This window comes from Numida meleagris, chromosome 6, assembly GCF_002078875.1.
Source record: "Numida meleagris isolate 19003 breed g44 Domestic line chromosome 6, NumMel1.0, whole genome shotgun sequence".
Classification (NCBI taxonomy): Eukaryota; Metazoa; Chordata; class Aves; order Galliformes; family Numididae; genus Numida; species Numida meleagris.
Genome location: NC_034414.1, coordinates 30,666,888 through 30,688,079, shown reverse-complemented (window position 1 = coordinate 30,688,079; position 21,192 = coordinate 30,666,888). Strand labels below are relative to the sequence as shown.

The 21,192-nt window shown below is 39.5% G+C and overlaps 1 protein-coding gene and 1 long non-coding RNA gene across 2 annotated transcripts; one reads left to right on the top strand and one right to left on the bottom strand.

The window, feature by feature from the left end:
* Positions 2,243–9,529, bottom strand: EMC7 (ER membrane protein complex subunit 7). The gene is made up of 5 exons (XM_021403196.1): positions 9,108–9,529; positions 6,389–6,508; positions 5,742–5,880; positions 5,108–5,188; positions 2,243–3,202 (listed from the first exon to the last, which is right to left on the bottom strand). The coding sequence occupies exons 1-5, from the start codon at positions 9,515–9,517 to the stop codon at positions 3,050–3,052; spliced, it is 903 nt and encodes a 300-aa protein (XP_021258871.1). The 5' UTR covers positions 9,518–9,529; the 3' UTR covers positions 2,243–3,049.
* On the top strand, positions 9,400–15,237 carry LOC110401758. The gene is made up of 3 exons (XR_002440573.1): positions 9,400–9,531; positions 13,118–13,195; positions 14,935–15,237. It is a non-coding gene; the product is annotated as an uncharacterized LOC110401758 (long non-coding RNA).

Sequence of the window (21,192 nt, the reverse complement as noted above, 5' to 3'; positions counted from 1 at the left end):
CCTAAATTGTCCCTTGTTCTTTTTCCCTCACTGTTTCACTGGAAGGTACTTGCTCATTAAAGTTTCTTCAAATGTTACTATTACATTTCCATAGCTCTAAAAATTACTTCTTAGACCTTTCGGCTACACCTCTATTAGTGGTGTACTATTAGTGTCCACTATTAGGAAAAATCCTTTACCTCCTTGTTTGCTTTCCAAATGGTACAGGAAGCACTAGGTATTATCTGAGAGAATCACAGCTGCTGATCACATGCAACCCGTACGCAATTACATGTCCCTTAACAACTAAGTGGAGATGCTTAAATGGATCTTAGTGATGTGGTACATCTACTAAATTGCCAAATACTATATATTTAAACTGCCTAAATTTCTTTGGAAATCTTGAAACATGGTTATTTAAAAGGGCTTCTCTAATAGATATGTATAAAGAACTACACATAACCGCTTAATAAAGGTACTCTCTGGATTTTCTTCAGTAAGCTCATAACCATTCCGTTTGAGTATCTCATCCTCATTACTAAACCGATCCTTAATTTTGTGAGACGAACTTCTCATACTTTCTCAATATGCCAGGAAACAAACAATTTGCACAAAGCCTGAAAATGGCACCAGGACCCAAGATATCTGATTCTAGATCCTAAGCCCTCATCGCAAATACAGATCTGAATCACAAACCAGCCTCTTTTCAAAACAAACACAACCCACACAACTTATTAACAATTACCATCTCTAACTCATTGAAAAGATTAACAGCACAACTAAATATTTTCATGGCTTAAACCAGGGATGTTAGATATCGATACATTAGTTTTCTTCCTTAAATGTGAAGAATTTTAACATCTCCGATGAAGTCATTGAAAAAATTGTTTCAAACTGCTCTGAATACCTCCCAGGCCATCTTACACAAATGATTAATAGCTAAAAACGGCCTTAGCAAGATCTGTCCCCTCTCCCTTCCATGCAGTCTGTCATGAACTCATTTGAATTTGCCCACTTATACAGAATATGGCTAAATGAGCTGTTACATTACAGATCATTAAAAGTCAGGAAGTTGATTTAATGACTCACACTCACTGCCATAAACACGGAGTAGTACTGAAGTACGAGCTTTACTGCTTGTTAAAACATCCATAGCCAGGGGATTGTGAACTGCATGCAATTCTGATTCACAAAGGAATTGCCTGGACTCCGATACAGCAGTTTCAGGAAAAAGAAAAGGGTTGACTATTCCATATGCTTATTCTGATTTTTTATTAGGATTAGTAGAATTCCTTTCTTTTTTTTTTTTTTAAACTCTGACCTCTTAACAATAAAAACCATTTCATTGTCTGATTTCTCCATTCTCCCTTAAAGATGGATCAAGACCCTGAACAAACAAAATGAAAAAGGAAGAAATGCTGCTATTCTGAACTTTTTACAAAGTCAAAACGTGTTGGTATTATTAATTACTGAATAAACTGCAATTAAAACAAGCTAATACAATTTCACTGTCATACCATTCACTGTTAAAGAAAACTAACTCATTGCTTGTCTTTTCAAAACAGCATAATAAAACTAATTGCTCCCATCTTCATAGAACTCCATTTCTTTCTTATAAGTTCCTCAATAAGATGCTGCTCAAAGAAGCGGTTTGTTTTTACAAAAGCAGCTTTCATTGAACACTCCTTTCAGTCAATCCTTCTAAAAAGCATATCTGAATAGGCTCTTGTATCTACTGGATGCATTTTATTTTATATACAAAACAAAATGGCCAACTAAGCTAAAACAAAACAAAACTAACAATAACAAAATGTGCAGTTTACTTTGCTTACTTCACAAGGACAAAAACTTTCTTTCATTACCCAAAAAACAACACTGGTTTATTTCTCCCGACAGGTACTGCTGTCATTTTAATTTGCAAAACATTAAACCTTGTGGGAAAAAAACTAATTTTTCACCTTCCCTCTGAAGCTACTGGGAAAAGACAATATAGATAAAACAAGCACACTCAAAGAACAAAATTTTGCATTGACTTGGCATTCCTAGAGAGACAGCAATACACATTTCAACAATTTTAGAAAAGGAGTGGGACTTACCCTTCATAGTGTACATGAAGGTGTTGCAGACATTGTACTTGTGGATAAGAAAGGAAGTACCTAAGCTAAATGTTTAGCATGTTATGCTGGTACTTGGAATCCATAATTAACTTGACAGGACTTAAAGGACTTTCTGACAATGGATGCTTTTTTTTTTTTCCTCCACAAAATAATTATTCACAGAAATAGATCAGAGTAGAACACGGCCGTAAAAAATGGAAAGTCCTTGAACAGAAGTGACTAGGCAGTAGTTTAAAAATAAAATGATTTTAGAAGTTACATCTGACGAGCTGATACAGCAAATTACATAGTAAACCCACAACTCAGTTTTGAAAGGAGGTTCATTTCAGAAATTAACAGAAACACAAAACATTAAAGCCATCTTCACTCTGAACTCCTATCATCTTCAGATTTGTTTTTATATTGCCTTACAATTAAGGCATCATGACAGTTTGCTTCCCCACTTCCCCAATCTTTCACCCATTCCATAACCCTGCTCAAGTTACAACCTTTGGTGGCAGCTGTGATGGATGCGTGTGGTCACAATAGGCGGCTCAAGGCAGGTTTAGGTGAAGACAGGAAACAACACAATAGCCAAGGGATAATTCAGCACACAATAAAACGTACTGCTATTTCTCCTTGAGTGTAACCCCTCATTCATTCCGCAACAGACACTCGTTACTGTTTAGCACATCATATAATTTTTATCATTCTCTACAGAGCATTAGTTAATTCAATAACTTTATACAGATACTGTACAGAAGCCATGTCTTCTTCTGCTTACTGTCAAGTACAAAGCAGCTTATATAGACTTAAAAAAAAAAAAAAAAAGCTACACACCACAGTTGTAGCATACCATATTTTGTGCCTGATTAAAGGTTACAGTAGTGGCTTTTTGATATTTCAAGACAAATAAACATGATACCACATAACAAACAGTTGTGCAAACTCTGGAGGCCTGTAGGAGGACATAACTACCTCCTTTTTCCAGAACTACTTTTCCCTGCTTTACTGCTACTACCACCAGACTTGCTGGAAGATTTTGAAGAAAACAGTCTTGTCATGAATTCAGAGACATCTGGCAGCTCATGGTTCGAATTCAGCATGTTCATTGACTGCTCCATTTCCTGCATGAAAAGATTAGATAAGAGCTCTTAACTAGCAATTTCTAAGGCATTAAATCATATCATGAACATGTATAAAAGTTCTCAAACACTGTTCTACAACTTGTAGCCTTCCAGAGTACACATTACTACATATAATTTATGCAACTGCAGCCAAATGCCCAGCTACACACAGAAACATAAAACCCCAAAACTAAAAGCACTGACGTATAGAAAAAGTAACCATGTCTTAAGTGGCCTTACAGGGCAACCAACTGCTCATATAAAAACTGTTTTCTCAAAGAAAAATAATGCCATCAAAATACTTATTTTCAGCATTGCTTGCTTCCATTTTGAAATAAAAGCTTTTGATTACATTTTCAGATCCATACTCTCATACATTTTGCATACTTTCACATTTTCAAATTTTGCCTTCCCAATTCAGTACTGTTTATGCCAAAAATAACAAATTTTTGAAGGGACTGGGTATTTTTATTGCACTAATTCTATTTTATTGTTCTAATTGCATCAAGCTATTAGTGTAAAACAGTTAAGTTATCTTTCCTGTTTCACTAGATCATATATCTAGCTAAGCTTAATGTAACTTTTGCATTTTAGGCTCTATGAGGAGCTACCATAGCCTTTGTTACAATTGTATCTATTCTACATCTATACTTAGTAATTGTACTTGCACTTGAAATATTAAATAATTAACTTGTATGAAAACTAGTAGTGTGCTGATCCCGTGAAGAAAAAACAAGCTAGCTCAAAAAATATAGTATAAGCTCCATACTCAACACAAACAAAATGAAGTTAGGCATATGCTTCAGAATTTAATGAACAGAATGTCATTAAAACTGAGCTGTGAAAAACTACCTTATCTCATTCTTTGAAGGTAACTTAAATTATAAGCAGGATTCCTTCAACTTGCAGGTTCTCCTTAACAAGTCATACCAGTCAGCTAATGAGAACGAAACCACTGGAACTTCTTGCTGTTTATTATCAGAATAGCTTGTCTGCATTCAATGTCAAATTGATTTTAAAAAAAAAATTAGGAATAAACAATTTTTAAAAATTCAATTTCCAAAGCTAAGCTTGGTTTGAAGAACATGCCAGAGATACATAGCATATATATATTTTAAAATCAGAATTAAAGCCATATAGCTCTGGTATTTTTAAAATATGCATTATTTTATTAAAAAAAAAGAAAAAAGATTCAGACACCTATAAAGCACTACTGAAGACAGTGGTCATTTACAGGAGTTTAAGCTAACCAAACCCTGAAAAAGCAGCCACCCAGGACAGACAAGGAATACTTCTAAAAACAAAAGATTTAGCAAACACCTTGAATCTCCATTTTGTCCTAGCCTTCTGCTATTCGGCATTTTGCATGGTGAAAGGATAATAAATCAGATAATTTAATAACTACAGTAGGATTCTAAATCATATACGCTATTGAAACATATGAACACTTGTATGCTCCATGGTTTTAGTTAATGGATAAAAGAACTCCATATCATACTCTTCATAACCGAAATGACATTAAATTACATCTGAAAATGATGTGCTAGATTTAAACAGTGGAAAAAAACACTGAACATTTTTTGCACAAATAGCCTTCAAAAAATTACATTTATAGTTCTAAAAATATTTTGAAAACATCAGTCAGACCGTAATGCATTCAAAGCTTTTTAATTCAAACACATTCAAAACAATTTTATTCTGTTTTGTGCCATATAACAGCAAACTCACTAGTCCGAAATAATAGAATTCATTATTTTAACAGCAACATAAATAACTGCATAAATGTTGACAATCAAGTATACCAATAAGACATCCTTTGAAGTCCAGTTTTAGCTATCACTTCTCTGTACCTTAAAATTTCATAACATTTGTTCTTTGTATCTTCAAACCTTTGAACTTACTTACCCGTCTCATATCAGGATCACTGGTGTTGACAACTTTAGGCAAAAGCACAAATATCAGTAACGGAAGAACCATCATCACAACCTGTATACACACACACACGCAAAAAAAAGTCAGCAAGTATTTATTCAGCTTGTGTGCTGCTAAGATATTTTTTCACATCCTGACATCAAGACTTCAATTAAAATGCCAAGTTCTAGAATGTCTGCTTTCTGAGTCAGTAACCCTGTATCAGAAAACTGATTGTCAGGACGGAAACCGGAAGTTCCACATAACAGATTTCAAACTTCGACTGTTCAAGTAAATGTTTGCCTTTTAACTGTTACAATTACAATCTTGCAATGTGTTCCTCTCTACCCTACAAGAACATCATGTCGTCAAAGGAACCAGGCTACCGATTATTTTCAGAGGAAATACATTTAACAGAATTGCTATGCAGGGAAGAAAGGAAAACAAACAAACAAACAACAACAAAACCACAAGGCAAAAAAAACCCCACCAACACCAAAACCCAACCATACCACAAAAATAAACTGCACACATCTTCTGGCGATTATTTTTATTTTCCATGTTCCAAAGAACTGCTATATTTGCAACTTTAGCATATGTTTCACCTTTGTGTGCTGCTTGTACATACCATGGGGTTCATGAGGAAGTCTGTCCATCCCCAAGATTCTCTCTTTATGAAGTATGAAGGAGGTCCAGAAGATTTCATCTGGAGTGGGTATGGCAGCCTGACAACTTCTGAGGTTTTGATGTAATTCACGTATCTTGCTCTAAAGAATAAAACGTAAATAATTTAAAACATTATCTTTAATAAAAATTAATGATTATTAAATATTTCAAGCAAGGTTTTAAAGATAGACTATAAATGAAGCCATCTGGTAGGCAGTGTCAGACACGCTTCACTTTTTAGAAGCCAATTTCTCTCAGTAGAAATTATACTTTATATGATCAAATAATATTAATTTCAATATTAACTTGATTCCTGTCTACATTTTATTTCAGTATAGAAGTGGGAGAAAACAGCAAAAGCAAACAAACAGAAGAACTCCTTTTTAGCTCACCCATTTCCACTTATTTCAATACAATAAATATGAAAATAAAAAAGAAACTACAGTTTGGATTTTAGGAAATGTATTCCAGAAGCGGTGCGAAAGGAAGTTGGAATATACGGTCTGAAATGGAAGCAATGAATCTACAGTACTGTTGACATTACTTTTGATATTGTGCTGTCAGGCACACTTACTAGATCGATACAGAAGCAAACGTGGAAATGCTCACCTCATTTTCCCTTTTGAAGTTATGTCGACTCGAACAGGCTCAAATTTATGAGCAGGAGATATAACTTCTACTACATAAGATCCTGAAGGTACATCATGAACCACAAAACTTCCATCTGTCCTGAAACAAAATAAATTCCATTTCATTTCAACATACTCCAAGGCACTGGATTGGTTTTGTTTTTTCCCCCTAAAGAAGAAACTGAATCAGTTTCTGTTATAAATCTTTACAGGATAATGACCAAAAAGAAAATTAAGATCACTCAGTACCAAGTCCATTAATGTCACTAACACGTGCCACTATACAAGCAGAAACGGCCAGTTACGTTAAAGACTTCGTATCACAGAACGCCTTGTTAAGCCACGGTCTTGCTGGAGGAATAACTTAAAAGCCTAAGTAATATTTGAAATGGTTAGATTTCCTGTGTTCAAACGATACAATGAAGTTTACTTTGCTTCAGTAATTCTGCTGAAATTAAAAAAATAAATAAACTGACATCCTACATAGTGTGGGTAGACATTAAATATGACTTACAAAGCACAAAAATTGCACTTTTTGCCCTTACTGCAAAACAGATAATTTCACTTTTAATTGCTTCTTTTAGAACCAGCCCACGCTGGAAAGCTCTATCACAACAATAAGGAAACTAAGAGCTCTGAATATGAACACAGAAATGATTTTTAGACAGATGGCTTTTATTTTAAAGTAAGAAACTCCAATATTCAGAGAAAATAATTGAGCAAGGATACTCGAAAGGTTCAGCACAAGTTGTCATCAAATTAAAGTACAGAAGCTTGTAGGTTTCCTCCCACATGCTTCCAGAAGATTCCCAGAAGGAAAACTTTGTGTTCTCTGCCTAAAATTAATATAAAATATACTCCTCCTAAAAATAATACTCGAAGTTAAGACCAAGTAAGTTCTTCAAAGGGAAAAAAGTAATAAACCTCAACTCAATCGAAACTTGCATCAGGAAAACAAATAAATGAATCTTCTTAGAAGTGATTCTGTCTTCATAACAGCTCTCTCTCAAAATTCTCATCACTTTTGGGCTTTCCCACAACCAAGACAGAAGCATACAAACAGTAATGCATAGGTAGATTTCTCTAGTATTTTATGTGATGGTTTGAATCCCTATAAAAAATGCTGAGATTATCTTACTTTGCAACTACATTAAGGACTTTTCCCTGGGAATTCCCTTTCAATTTTCCCATTCTAAACAGCAGTATTTTGATGAAATTTGATTATAGTTTTTCAAAAGACTCATTTGATAATGCAAATTCTAATTTCATATATTAATACACAATAGTGCCATTCTCAAGGAATAAAAAAGTTGAACATTTACTTCAGTGGGGAAACCCATCAGATTTATAAAAATGCCTGTAACAGAAAATTGCTCTTGAAATATTTAGCAGTAACTTTGCTATGCCAAATAGTTATTTTCCTCTTACTGGTAACTGAAACAACATTCACTTAATAAATAATCCAAACTTGACTGAGAAATGGTGACAAATATATCTTCTGATAATCCAAATATATTTAACCCTGTCAGTGAAAGGGAAGGATCCTCCTACCCAGCCTCAAATAACAGTTTATGAAGAAATTTCTTTCCTGTTATGCAGTTCTTACCAGCAGTGTGCTACCACCCAGTAATTTGTTTATTACAAGTGAACAAAACACTACATTGAACATCACAGCTTTTTAGCTGAAACGTACCATGCTTATAGTGGCACAGCATCTACATTATGAACTGAACTAATTCACTTGTACTGTTAATTTCTTGGCTTTGTGTTATCACATAATCTGGTAAGTGTATCACTAACATATGAAACTAATGCTACCAAAAAAGTTTGGTAACTAGGTTATGCTGTTACAAGCATTGTGTGCTTTTAGCTGAGAGTATTTCCTCACATTTCACAAAACTCCAGCTCCAGTCAAGTATTTGGAAACACATCAGCCCCATGATGTTTATCAGCAGCAGATGCAAACACTATGCAAGGCTCCTGTAGTTAGGTTGTACTGCTCTATCAGTCAGTGCTACACTGACAGGATTCTGTTTTGCAAAGCAAGATCTGCTGTTTGCCTATAACAGATCCCAACTGCTGGTGCAGAGGGAATAACAGGAAACAGCCATATTTATGAGCTAGTATATCTTAATCCATGCGAATGTCCTAATTTTATTACAGGATTTTAAGAACAAGATATTAAGCTACACTAAAATCACAGACTTTAGAATTATCTTCGACTGTGAAATGAATTTCTTAGTTGTGAGGATATATTCTATGTCTGAGTATCCCCAAATCCTCAGCTGATCCGAATATGCTCACTCCGACCTGAGGCTGAGGGGGCTTACGTGATGCTTCAGGGCTTACCAATGCATATGTATCACCCTGTGCAAAGGAATAAAACCATATCCTTTCACACAGCTTTTCCTAGTACTGTGAAGACTTCACGGGTACTGCAAAAAAGTTCCAGAATCTGCAAAGTAACGCAGCTCTGACTTCTAGCAGCCCAAAAGCCCGCAGCCTCAGCCAGGGACCTCCGCAGGATCTCGCGGCCCCAGGGCGAGACGCGGGTGCGACCGAAGATCCCCGCGGCCGCCGCCATCTTGCGGCCGGCCCCACAGTGGGGGGAGGTGCGGCAATAGCGTCCCGCCCGGCCCACCGCCGCCGGCGCTGAGGGATTCCCCGCCAGGCCCACCCCCCGCCCGCCCAGCGCTCACTTCAAGAAACCGACGTGCTCCTCCCCGTCCACGAGCACCCGAGCCCCCGCGATCCAGTCCTGGGGCTTCACCCCGGGCACCACGGCCCGGCCCTCGATCTTAAACCGCTCCCCAGGGCCCGCGCCGCCCGGCGGCTCCGCCGTCCCGGCCGCCTCCGAGCCCGCGACGCTGGGGGCCCGCAGCGACGCGAGAAGGCAAAGAAGCACCAGCGACACAACGCCGCCCCGCGCCGACATCGTCGCGACCATCACCGCCGCTCGGGGCGCATGCGCAGAGCGCGACACAACGCAACTCCCCGGCACAGCCAGCGCCGGAAGCACGGCGACAAGCTCTCTGCGCGTGCGCAACGGACCGCGAGGATATGCGTTGTGTGCCGTGCGCTTGCGCACAGGCGAGTGAGGCGTCAGCATGCTGCGTCATGTGGGTAAGCCAATAGGAGTGAGCGAACTGCGCGTCCATGATGCATAGCGTGGCGGAAGTGCGCTGCTCCCTGCCGCTGCGAGGCGCTTCACGCATGTGGGGCCGCTTAACCGCACTGCGGCGTGTGGGGGCGGCACCGCGCCCCGGGCTGGCTCTGCAGGCGTGGGCTGTGACCCGGTGGCACAAAGCGTCCCGGAGCCCAGGCTAGGGAAATGGCAGAGCAAGTTCCGTTTTTTTTTTTTTTTGTTGTTTTGTTTTTTTTTTCCTCCTCAAGTATAAGGCCATCTGCTACTGATAATGCAGAAGGACACCTGGAATGAAAGAACGAACATGAGAATTTGTCAGTAACGTTGGCCTGAAGTGCCTTCTTTCAACCCGAAAGAGATCACTGCAGGCTGTTTCTGATGCTCCCCTAGAGCCTGCAGGCAGAGTGCTAGCACGAAATGCTGCTGCTGGTCAGTATGCACAGGTTCAGTGCCACACCAAGAGGGCTGTAATACCTGCCCTGCCCTGTTTCCCGTCCACATGTCTTGTCATGTCACATGTACCCACTGTCACATACACCTGCCTCCTCACTTGTTGCTTAACAGCCAAGTTAATTACTGAACACATTAGAAATATTATTTAATTATTAAAGCATGTTTGGAGATGATGGACATAGCCCTGGCCCTCAGCTGATAATAAATGGAAACATTTTTCTAGGCCATACATGATTCTGAAATCTAATGTCACTCTCTGTGAGTGGAGTAACATGAATGATCTCTCCATTACTATTTTTGAGCTGTGCTTTTCTATTTCAGATGGCCAGCATGAATGAGATTCTTCTGTTGCATAAAGTCACAAAAGTTGAAACACCAGCAGTTTTGGAGGTGGAAACCTAAGTGTTCTATAAATGATCAGTGTTAGAAAAATAGCTTCTCTGAATTGTCACTTTTTTTCCCACTTTGTTGATGAAACAGATACTTAAAATAAGATCACCAAACAGCAGGATTTATATTAAAAGAAACCAGAGTGCTATTTCCAGTATGACACCGGCAGAAGACAGCATTTCATACTGACATATCATATCACTAGTTTTATAAGGAGTTACTGGAGAAATGCTACTTAAATATCCTTAAGGAGCTGTATTAGGATCTCAAACCACCGAGTATTCCTACCCTCCAGTTTTAAGGAGTTCATCAACCATAGATTTGAAATACCAAATATAAAGAGCCAGAATATTTATTTTTATAATGTAGACAGTATGGTTAATTAATTTTAAAGCCTGGTGAACCCAAATAAAAGAAACCACATTTGTTCTTTCATGCTCTCTAATCCAAGAAGCTTCTCTACATGCCATCCAGCTAACAAACTGACACATTAGTTAGCCTCTTCTCTATTGTCCTGTCCTCAAGTAGAAACCTCTCCCTGAGCTCAGATTTCAGATACATATCTTTGTTTTTACACATGCAAAGTTTCTAATAGCTGTATGGGCTTGAAACCTTTATACTATTAGTTAAACAGTCTCTCTGCCCTCACCATAGAACTTCTTTATGTATTAGAATCTGTACCTCATACAGGTACATTAGTTACCATATTTTGAAGTGTACACAACTGAGAAAATAATTCATTTGGTGGATTACTGCCTTTTTCATTAAGATTAGCTGTGATAGCATCTTATTTGAGTGGATTACACAATGATAGTTGTAAGCTTTGATATCATGGTGTTGTAGGTGTTTACCTTCTAAGTAAAAAGAACCAAACCCCCCAAAAGTAGTACAAATAAAATAAATGAAAATGTTCAAGTATACACTTATCAAAGCCAACTACTGCTTTTTTTAGTGCTTTATCTGGAAGACTCTTTCTATTTCTTACTGGAAGAATTTTCACTATTAGCCAGGTTCTGTCTGTAGTTTGATGTCAAGGGAATGCCTGATCAGAAGACAGATAAAATTGCCAAGCAACAGTTTCAGTTTACTTTGAAGCAACAGAACCATTTCATCAGCCTCCTCAAAGCGCAATCAAGAGCGACTTCCATGTTTGAGAGCTGTCTCGTCATTGATGGATTCACTTGACTAACGGCTATGCAGGAACTGGCAAATTCCTGATAGGTTCTGCCCTGGTCACAAGCACATTCTCACTTCTGTCTGATTGGGTTCATTCAGCCAGCTGTCACTGTTTGTGCAAACCTGTCAGCCAGATGGATGAATCCCTAATGGGCTGAGCAGAGTGGAGGTCTAGACTAATGTAATGCCATCACACCAATAATACTGGAATCTGTATCTCCAGGTTCTTGTCAGTTTTGGTTCCATGTACAAATTGAAAAGCTGAGAAGATGCATTAAATCCCTCTGAACTCCCTGAATGTATCACAATCCACAAGCATCACAGCTGTTTGCAAATAATAGAGTATTCTGGGAATAGAAGAAGCAAGAGTTTCTTCACCCAAGAGGAAAATGATTTTATACTTATTTTTGTGCTGAATTTTTCACAGTGTGAACACTAGCAAAACTTGCTATGTACAAGTTTGCTTGTATTTCAGGATTAGCAAAGCATTTTCATCAGCTTCAATGCAACTTTGAACATTTCAGTGCAATTGCTCTGAACGCTTTTCTTTATATAAAGCTGATAACACTTTGGATAGTATTTAATTTGCTTTTGGAAATGAACAAGATGCTGTAATTGATGCTGGTTTACTTTAATACACTGGATGTCCACTGGACCACAGCCAGCAGCAGCCCAGAGCCTGTTTCTTGTGTGATTCAGCCATGTGCAGAGCTGCTGGCTGTCAGCAAACAAGAAGGGAGCAGCTGTGGCCACCTTACCATGTTCTCTGAGTCAGTCCCCCAGCTGCTGTATTGAGGTCATGCCCAGTATATCAGATAAACAGTGCCATTTCACAAATGCTCTATGGAATCAAGGACATGGATGTGACTGATCTGAAAAACAAATAAGAAGTTGATGTGCATCAGAATACCCACACCTACATCAGTTACACTGACTTTCAAGGAAAAAAAATTGTATTATTTCAAACAAAGAACAAAAACATCACAAACCGAGCATCAGAAGAATTGTCTGTGGAAGTGATCAGCATAGCGACCCAGCAGAAAGCTACAGCCAGCTAATCCATTCAGCTGAGCTCTCTCCTTCACGATCATCTTTACTGTAAATAAATGCAGAATTAACAAAAATTGTGTAGCATATTTCTGTAAAAATTACTCTTAAAAAAATTCCTACTTATGTGTATTGTAAAGCGGGATCATTCTGCCACCTACTGGCAGTTTACAGTGCTACACCAGAAACATTTACCAGGAATAAATTTCAGCAACAGTGTTCACGTTGTCCTGAATATATGATCCCCTGAGAAGGTCCTACTTCTGGCTTCCAGAATTATTTCCACTCTTCTGGTAATAGGTATCAGAAAGCACAAGCAGGGTAACACTGTCATACACTCTTCATAATGCTGACGTTGAGACTGATCACTAGATGATAACCCACTTTATCTGGTTGCAATTGATTGAACTCAGACTTCATTCCATGGAGAAAGAAATTTAATTAGTTTAAGTATGTTAAGTATGAGGAAAAGGCTTTGAACTTTTTTTTTTTTTGTAGGAAAAGAGATAATTTTCCTGCTGTAAGAAGTCCCACACCCTCTCTCGCAAGCAGAACAAACATGGGCGTAACATAATGGTAACGTGGAAATTGTTTTCATAGTGCATTGAAGCGGTCATCTCCTTCTGTTTACTGCAAGATGTATCCCTGCATCTCTTTTAAGCAGAATTTGTGCATAAACTGACCAAGCAGTGTGTCTAAGAACTGCAGCATCTACTAAGCTGGCTCTAGAAGGGGCATTGCTCTGTGCGGTGCTGCTACACACAGGCTCAGATGCCTGAGCTCTGACTTGTATGGATACCACCTGTAATCATTCACCTACTGCTTTAATGGCATGTTCCTTGGACATCTGGTTTCCAAAAATGAAAACAATGTAAAATCCTTGCTTTTTGGAATGCACTTTAAATGCCATGATTTCCTCACTTCCACCCCAGTCGAGATTCTACTTACATAATGCCACAAGGGAGCCACTCCATAATGCAGCATTACCATATCCCTTGGAGAACCGCTGATTTCCCCCCCCCCCCCCTTTCTTTACTTCACTATTGGTTATTTAGCACAACAAAACAGAATTCCTTCTTTTGTACATCAAGACGAAGATACTCAAATGATGTGTAGAGTGGGTTCACATCATATGGAAGGTGCAACCTGGAGAGATCACAGGAACTTTGGTGGGATGTTCTACCAGAAAAGAATCCTTTTCAACAACCAAGTAAAACATTCCATCTCATCTGCAAGGTCTCTGCCCTGGGAGATCCTGTGTCCAACATGCAAAGGGCAGCTGTAATTCACACAGCCTTAAGCAGTTGCCTAACTGTGGTACAGTTGCTTCGATGCTGGGAGAAACAGAAGAAGGAAAGGCCAGGAATGACATTGAGTTAGCAGTGCATTTCTGGCCTATCATGAAATTTTATGCTTTTTTTTTTTTTCCCTCTCAAGGAGGTGGCTGTCCAAAGGCTACTAAAGATTGATTTGTACTATTTCCAAGCCCACTCTTTTATCTTTTTTTTTTTTTTAATTTATTTTACATTTTTGTGGTGGGAATTAAAAGAGTAAGTATAAAAGTCCAGTTAGAGCCAGATCAGCATTTTCTAGATGACAAACATTCTCTTTGGAGTATTAAATACATCACACACACTGCTGCAGTATCTACTGCTAGCAAACCTGGATCCAAGCTAACTACGAAAGAAACAAAACCTGCACACTCACTTTATTTGACAAAGCCTTAGAAGAAAAGTTTGGTCTTCAACTCGTTCTTAAAAAAAGAAAAAAAAACACAACAAAATCACACTGGTTCTATATTCACTTAACTAGTTCTTGATCTCGGAAATGATGAATTGATTCCGCAGTGCCCTGGTTTTCTCGAAGCATTAGTTACTCTTACTGCTTGTCAGCTTCATTACAAGCCATAGAAGCACTTTTTCATAAACATGTTCTGGCTGTTCTTGAGAAGCTGAGAATGGCAGTTCTTGGCTTTAAGTAGCCCTGCAAGCACCTTCTTTGTACAAGGCAGATAGCTGATGCAGACATATACAACCTTATGGCGCACAGCTGATACCCAGGGGAGCTTACCAGCTGCTGCCTCTCTGAAATTCAGCTCTCAAATAAGAGCTGCAGATTGCCTTACTTTCTTGTCGTATTTCACTGTATTGGCCTGTGATCCTTGTAACTAATTTAAAGCTCTTATTGCAATAAGCAACTTTTGGTCATCTGTGCTTACATCTTAGCCCTGTTTAGCTGAAGGAAGTAACTTGGAGGCACTTTATACCTCTGTTGCACTGTGAGGAAGCTAAATAAGAATCCTGTTTCTGTTTCAGGTGCGTTCCTATTTGTGTGGGCTGGTATGCTGAGTCAAGAGAACCAATGAAGCCTCACCATGACAAGTACTGGTTACTACTCAAATGAACACTGTGGTGAATTACAGGCATTATCTACCATTAATCAATGGCAAACAAGATAATTTTCTATGTGCTGTTACATTGCTATTCAGTGTGTTAAATGACAGCTTCATTAAAGCAGGTTGACTGGCAGTTTTGCAAGTAGTAGTAATATTTCCTGTGTGATTTAAATAATGCTATGGCAATCTTAGACAAGAGGTAAATAAAAGTCTTATCTGGTAACTTGAGCTAAATTATGTACTTTTTGATTAAAAATGCAAGCCTTATCATAGAAAATCCCTTCAGTTGCAATATAAAATCTTGTTATGGCTATGAGTCTTTTTCTTCCCTTTAATATTTTGAGTTATGTAAAGCTGGGTAATTTTTATATTCCTCATAACAGTTTGCAAAGTTTGGGGAAAAAAATAGTAGCATAAGTCACTTTCAAATACCCCTTCTCCCCCCCCAGCTATTTGCTTTCATTGTTCCTAAGTGTATTTGACAACAGGCTCCTCAGGGAAGCTCTATGTATCTGGTGAGATCCAGGGCCAATGAAACCTTGCTAGGGACAGCAGGAGTAATGAATTCAATTTTGGATTTTGCTTTTAAGACTTCTATTTTAGGCAAAGAAAACAACGATGACCCACAGAAAACTTGCTGCAGGATTAAACATATAAGCATTTACCTTCTCCTGAGCCTGAAAAATTCAGCAAAGCATCTTAAAATTGGCATTTGCGTGAGGTGGCAGAAAATCTAGTGGTTAGTTTAGATTTGCATTCCACAACTGTGAAGATGTGCTTTTGAATGTTGACAGGTGAAAGTAGTAAGCACTAGAAAGGAGAAGCAAAAATAAATAATTGAAATAATTGCCAGGAGTACTTTGTTCATGCAAGAATTATGGGAGAATAAACTCTTAAAAATATACATAAGCAAACTGCAGGCCCAGGTCACACCTTTTTAGGAATGGCAGAGGACACAGCAAACAAAACAAATACTCCAGCAACCTTCTCATTCCTGAAACCCATCATTTTATAAAATAAATAAAATAACACGATGCCCGATGAAAACAATCAGCCCTTTAAGTGGCAGCAGGGTAAGTATCTGGAGTAGAAGGTCCAGAGAGGCCACAGAGAGCTCAAGCTCTGGTGGACACTAGCATGCAGGTTTTTACACAGCCAGGTTTTAAGAAGTCTGAGAACATGAATTTAAGATGATAATAGTCTCCTGGCAAACAAAAGCACACAGTGGCAACTTGACCTAAAAGAGACACGCACAGGAGAGAAAAGCAGGTACTGGATGATGGACACAGCATTAGATAAGAATTTGGAAGATCTCCTAAGGGAAGTTCTGTTAGGAATGAATCCTGATGAAGGTTCAGCAGTAGGGTCTCCTTCTTCCTTCACAGAGTCAATGGTGTGAGTGAAGCTCTGACAGAGCTGCAAACTGATGAGCAGCAAACCTGGCAGCCACACTGCAGCTGCTCCACACACCTTGCAGCCCTGGCACGGCTGACTGCTGGTAGTGCCATAAGAAAAAAGACAAGATATGAGAGACAGCAACTGTGGTGAAGGCACTCCCTAAGACAGAAATTACTGTTTATATTCCTTCTATCTCAACCTTGAATGCAGGAGCAAAAGGTAGGGCTTGCTGGAGCCATCCAAATTAGTTCTTCCTCCTCTCACTCATGTCTCTCATTGCTGAGATAGTAAAATTAAATTATACTGCAGCAAAGCTAACACAGACAATACTTTCATCAGAAGTGCAATGCTCCTGAACACTTGGTAAAATACTGTTTCAGATTGTTAAATTCAGTTCAACTTCTGACAAAGTTTCATGGCCAACAGCATCCTGGAGATACATCTCAGGGCTAAGGGAAAAAACTGCTCTGCTATAAGCTTTGAAAAATAGTATAAGTTTAATTATAATTAAATGCGTATTACAAAGAAACCACAGACAGTTAATGAGGATATCGAGAACTGTGGATGAACAGATTTCTATATATGGAAACCTATTAAGATCACAGTTAAGATTTGGTGATTCATAGAGAACGAGGTCTTGCCATCTTTCACATATACAGAATTATTGATTTCAGAACTGTTTAGTCCAAACCAGTCTTGAAGCTAAACTTTCGTTTTCCAGACCTTACAGAAAACCATTGGCAGGCTGACCAAAGTATCAGAAATACATACGAAGCTTGCATACAGAAATGCAAGACTACTCCTTGTTAGTCCCTAAGGTAAAGGCCAATGTTAGCAAGCTGCCAGTTCTGAAGACAGCTCCAAGGGCGTTCTCCTATTTACAGCCCTGAAGAATGAAGTGGCTGAGGTCATGCACCAAACAGGCAATCCAGAAAGCTGACTGCTAACTTCGGGGAACCTTCAGATGCACATTCTTATGCCTCTTTTTTTAAGAGGAGAGAGGGCGGCAGCATTTGTTGTCATCTGACCACAGCATGACCTTATGCTGGAGATGAGTGAATTCTAGTTTGAGTTAGTTTTTCAGCAACAAGCATCTTTTTTTCTGGGAAGCAACACGTTACTATTTAAAATCAAGAGCTGAGATAGAAAGAATCCCTTCAAAGATGTTAAGGGACACACCACCAAAAGAGGTAGGTATAAACGCACTGCAGAAAAAAAGTGTAAAAGAGTAACAACTCCATAGGCATGCTTACCCAGCATACTGTGAAAAAGAATGCTAAACATATCCTCACTACACCCACCTCTGGGTCAGACATTGAAAGGCATAAGCTCACAAAAAAGAGAATTCAATATATGAATGAGTTCAATAGCTTGTACTTAGAGGGGAAGATGAGGTGGATAAAGAACAAAAAACCCTGAACTAAACCACATACCATTGTGCAGCATGATTTTTCCTCAACTAGCCACCAGTTTGCCAACTGTAAACATTCAGAACTATGAGTGTTTTTTAATTACTACTTTGTCAAGGATGTATGTTTGAATGTCATTTATATTCACACAAGCACTCCTAATATAACCATTTTGTCTTAAACCTGGTAGTTGATATAGCCATTATATTAACGTGCATCCTTCTACTTCTCCAGTATTAGTGTAAGGAAGTGGTGTCATTCACATATTTGTCATCAGAAGTACTAGTGTTGTACTTCTGCATTCCCTGTATTTTCACAGCTCAATGGCCCTAAGCTGATTTGATTTATAGTGAAAAGCAGTAAGGCTCAAGATAAAAGACACCACTTGGGAAACAAGGCATACCAAATATGAAGGCATTTTGTTCTCACTTGGATAAGTGACAAGGTTGATGTGGAGCTGGGAACTCTGCCAAGCAGATGTGCTCCAACACGTCAGTAGGATGGAAGAGCACCAAGTGGGAAGAAACCAGACTGCTCTGCATGCACTAGGTCTCCAGCCTTCCTTCTCCAAGTGCCTCACTGTTATGGAATTAGTCACACAGGACTAGAAACACTTCCTGCATCAAAGCTGAATCTTCAACTAGCACAGGCACCCTTCTCAGGCAGATGGAATTTCTGTAATGCATTTAAAACCAAACAGTCCCCTACTCTGAGGGCAGTGCACACTTATCAGAACTCATAGCAGCACCACCCCATTGCCCAAATAGGAGGAGATTAGTGGGCAAGACCAACTAACTACCCAGCTTATTCTTAATGCTAGTATTTGCTGCTGACACACTACTACTCCAGAAATAATTCTTGACAATAATTACTCACTTCAGTCAATTAAAAAGTCAGGCTTTTAGACTTACCAAAGTAAAAACCAGAGAATAGAACCTGTCAGTTACCTTCCAGTGCTGCTTTAGTTTACTACTTTATTAACAATGGCAAGAACCTTACAACATTCAAAATAAAATCTGGCCACTGCTCGTACAATGAAACCAATGTTTGTCATTGTTTATGATATCTTGACAATGTTATTTACTTTTTTTCTCCAGATGGAGCATTAGGTGGCACACAGTCACACTGTAATGAAAATCAAGCATTTTTTCCTCTTCAGTCAGAAACATAACACTATTTTAAACAAACACATCTAAGCCTACTGGCTTCCAGACAAAGTACTATAAGCAGAGATAAAAAGAAATAAATTGTTCATGCGCTCCAAGCAAGATATGCAAGTTGTTCCTTCCTGCATTCATTGAACAAGTTCCATCAGCAAAGAAGTAGCTTTTGGTTTCTTACCACCAGGAGTTCAGCCTCCCAGCACCATCATTCTGCTCTTATCTAGACCAAATAGGTAACAGCACAGCTTGTTCACATGTGATAACACAACTTGATGGTAATGCAATAGAGCCAGTTAGGAGGAGGTGTATCTAGGCAAATTTTCCATTTAGATCCAAGCATTTCTCCGGAAGTGGCAATCCTCCACTAGACTTCTCTAAAAATTTCACTTACAGAAAATATTTTGAAAGCAAGTTTGTCATATGCAAAAGAGAGATACTTGTTTAAAACAATGGAGCAACACCATCAATCACAGAATAGCCTAGACTGAAAAGAATGATAATGATCATCTAGTTTCAACCCCCCTGCTGTATGCAGGGCTCCCAACCACTATACCAGGCTGCCCAGAGCCATATCCAGCCTGGCCTTGAATGCCTCCAGGGACAGAGCATCCACAACCTCTCTGGGCAACCTCTTCCAGCATGTCACCACGCTCTGCATGAAAAACTTCCTCCTAATATCTAACCTACATCTTGCCTGTCTCAGTTTAAAACCATTCCCCCTTGTCCTATCACTATCCACCCATGTAAACAGTCATACCTCCTCCTGTTTACACGCTCCCTTCAAGTATCGGAAGGCCACAATGAGGTCTCCCCAGAGTCTTCTCCAAGCTAAACAAGCCCAATTCCCTCAACCTTTCTTCATAGGAGAGGTGCTCCAGCCCTCTGGTCATCTTGGTCACCCTCCTCTTGACCCGCTCGCTCCAAGAGCTCCATGTCTATCTTGTACTGGGGGCCCCAGGCCTAGACACAGTATTGCAGATGGGGCCTCACGAGAGCTGAGTAGAGGGGGACAATCACCTCCCTCTCCCTGCTGGCCACTCCTCTTTTAATGCAGCCCAGAACATAGTTGGCCTTCCTGGTTGCAAGCACACACTGCTGGCTCATGTCCAGCTTCTCGTCCATCAGGACCCTCAAGTCCTTCTCCACAGGGCTACTCTCAAGTAGACCTTCCCCCAGTTTGTATAAATACCTGGGATTGCCCTGGCCCGAGTGCAGCACCTTGCATTTGGCCTTGTTAAACATCATTAGGTTCTCGTGGGCCCGCTTCTCCAGCCTGTCCAGGTCCCTCTGGATGGCTTCTCTTCCCTCCAATGCATGGACTGCACCGCTCAGCTTGGTGTCATTTGCAAACTTACTGAGGGCGCACTCGATGCCATTGTCTGTGTCACTGATGAAGATGCTGAAAAGCACCAACCCCCAGACCAACCCCTGAGGGACACCACTTGTGACTGGCCTCCACCCTGACATAGAACCATTAATCACAGCCCTTTGGCTGCATCCAGTCAACCAACTCTTAATCCACCGAACAGTCCATCCTTCAAATCCATACCTCTCTAATTAATGGAGAAAGATGTGGTGAGGGACCATGTCAAAGGCTTTACAGAAGTCCAGGTAGATGACATCTGTCACCCTTTCCCCATCCACCGACGCCGTCACTCCATCATAGAAGGCCACCAGATTGGTCAGGCAAGATCTACCCTTGGTGAAGCCATGCTGGCTGTCTCAGATCACATCTTAGTCTTGTATGTGCCTTAACATAGCTTCTAGGAGGATATGCTCCATGATCTTGCCAGGCACAGAGGTGAAGCTCACCAGCTTGTAGTTCTGAGTCTTTCTTCCTACCTTTCTTAAAAATGGGAGTAATGTTTCCCTTTTTCCAGTCACTGAGGACTTCACCAGACAGCCATGAAGCCTGTTATCACAAAATGCTGGCTATTTTTCTGATGCCAATATGTTTAATAAACTATTTGACTATGGCTTTCAACCCACAGAATATCTGAAAACAACTGCAAGAGCCAAACATAATTCTGACTTTTTGAAAATGAAGCTACGCTGATAATATAACTTGAATAAGAACCATCTACCTAAATTACAAGAGATATTTGAAACTGTTTACAACTCACCTTAAAATATGATGTTAGGGCATGTATTTATTCTAACACACCCACAATAGCAGGCAGCCTTGGAATGTAACACTACCTTGATATT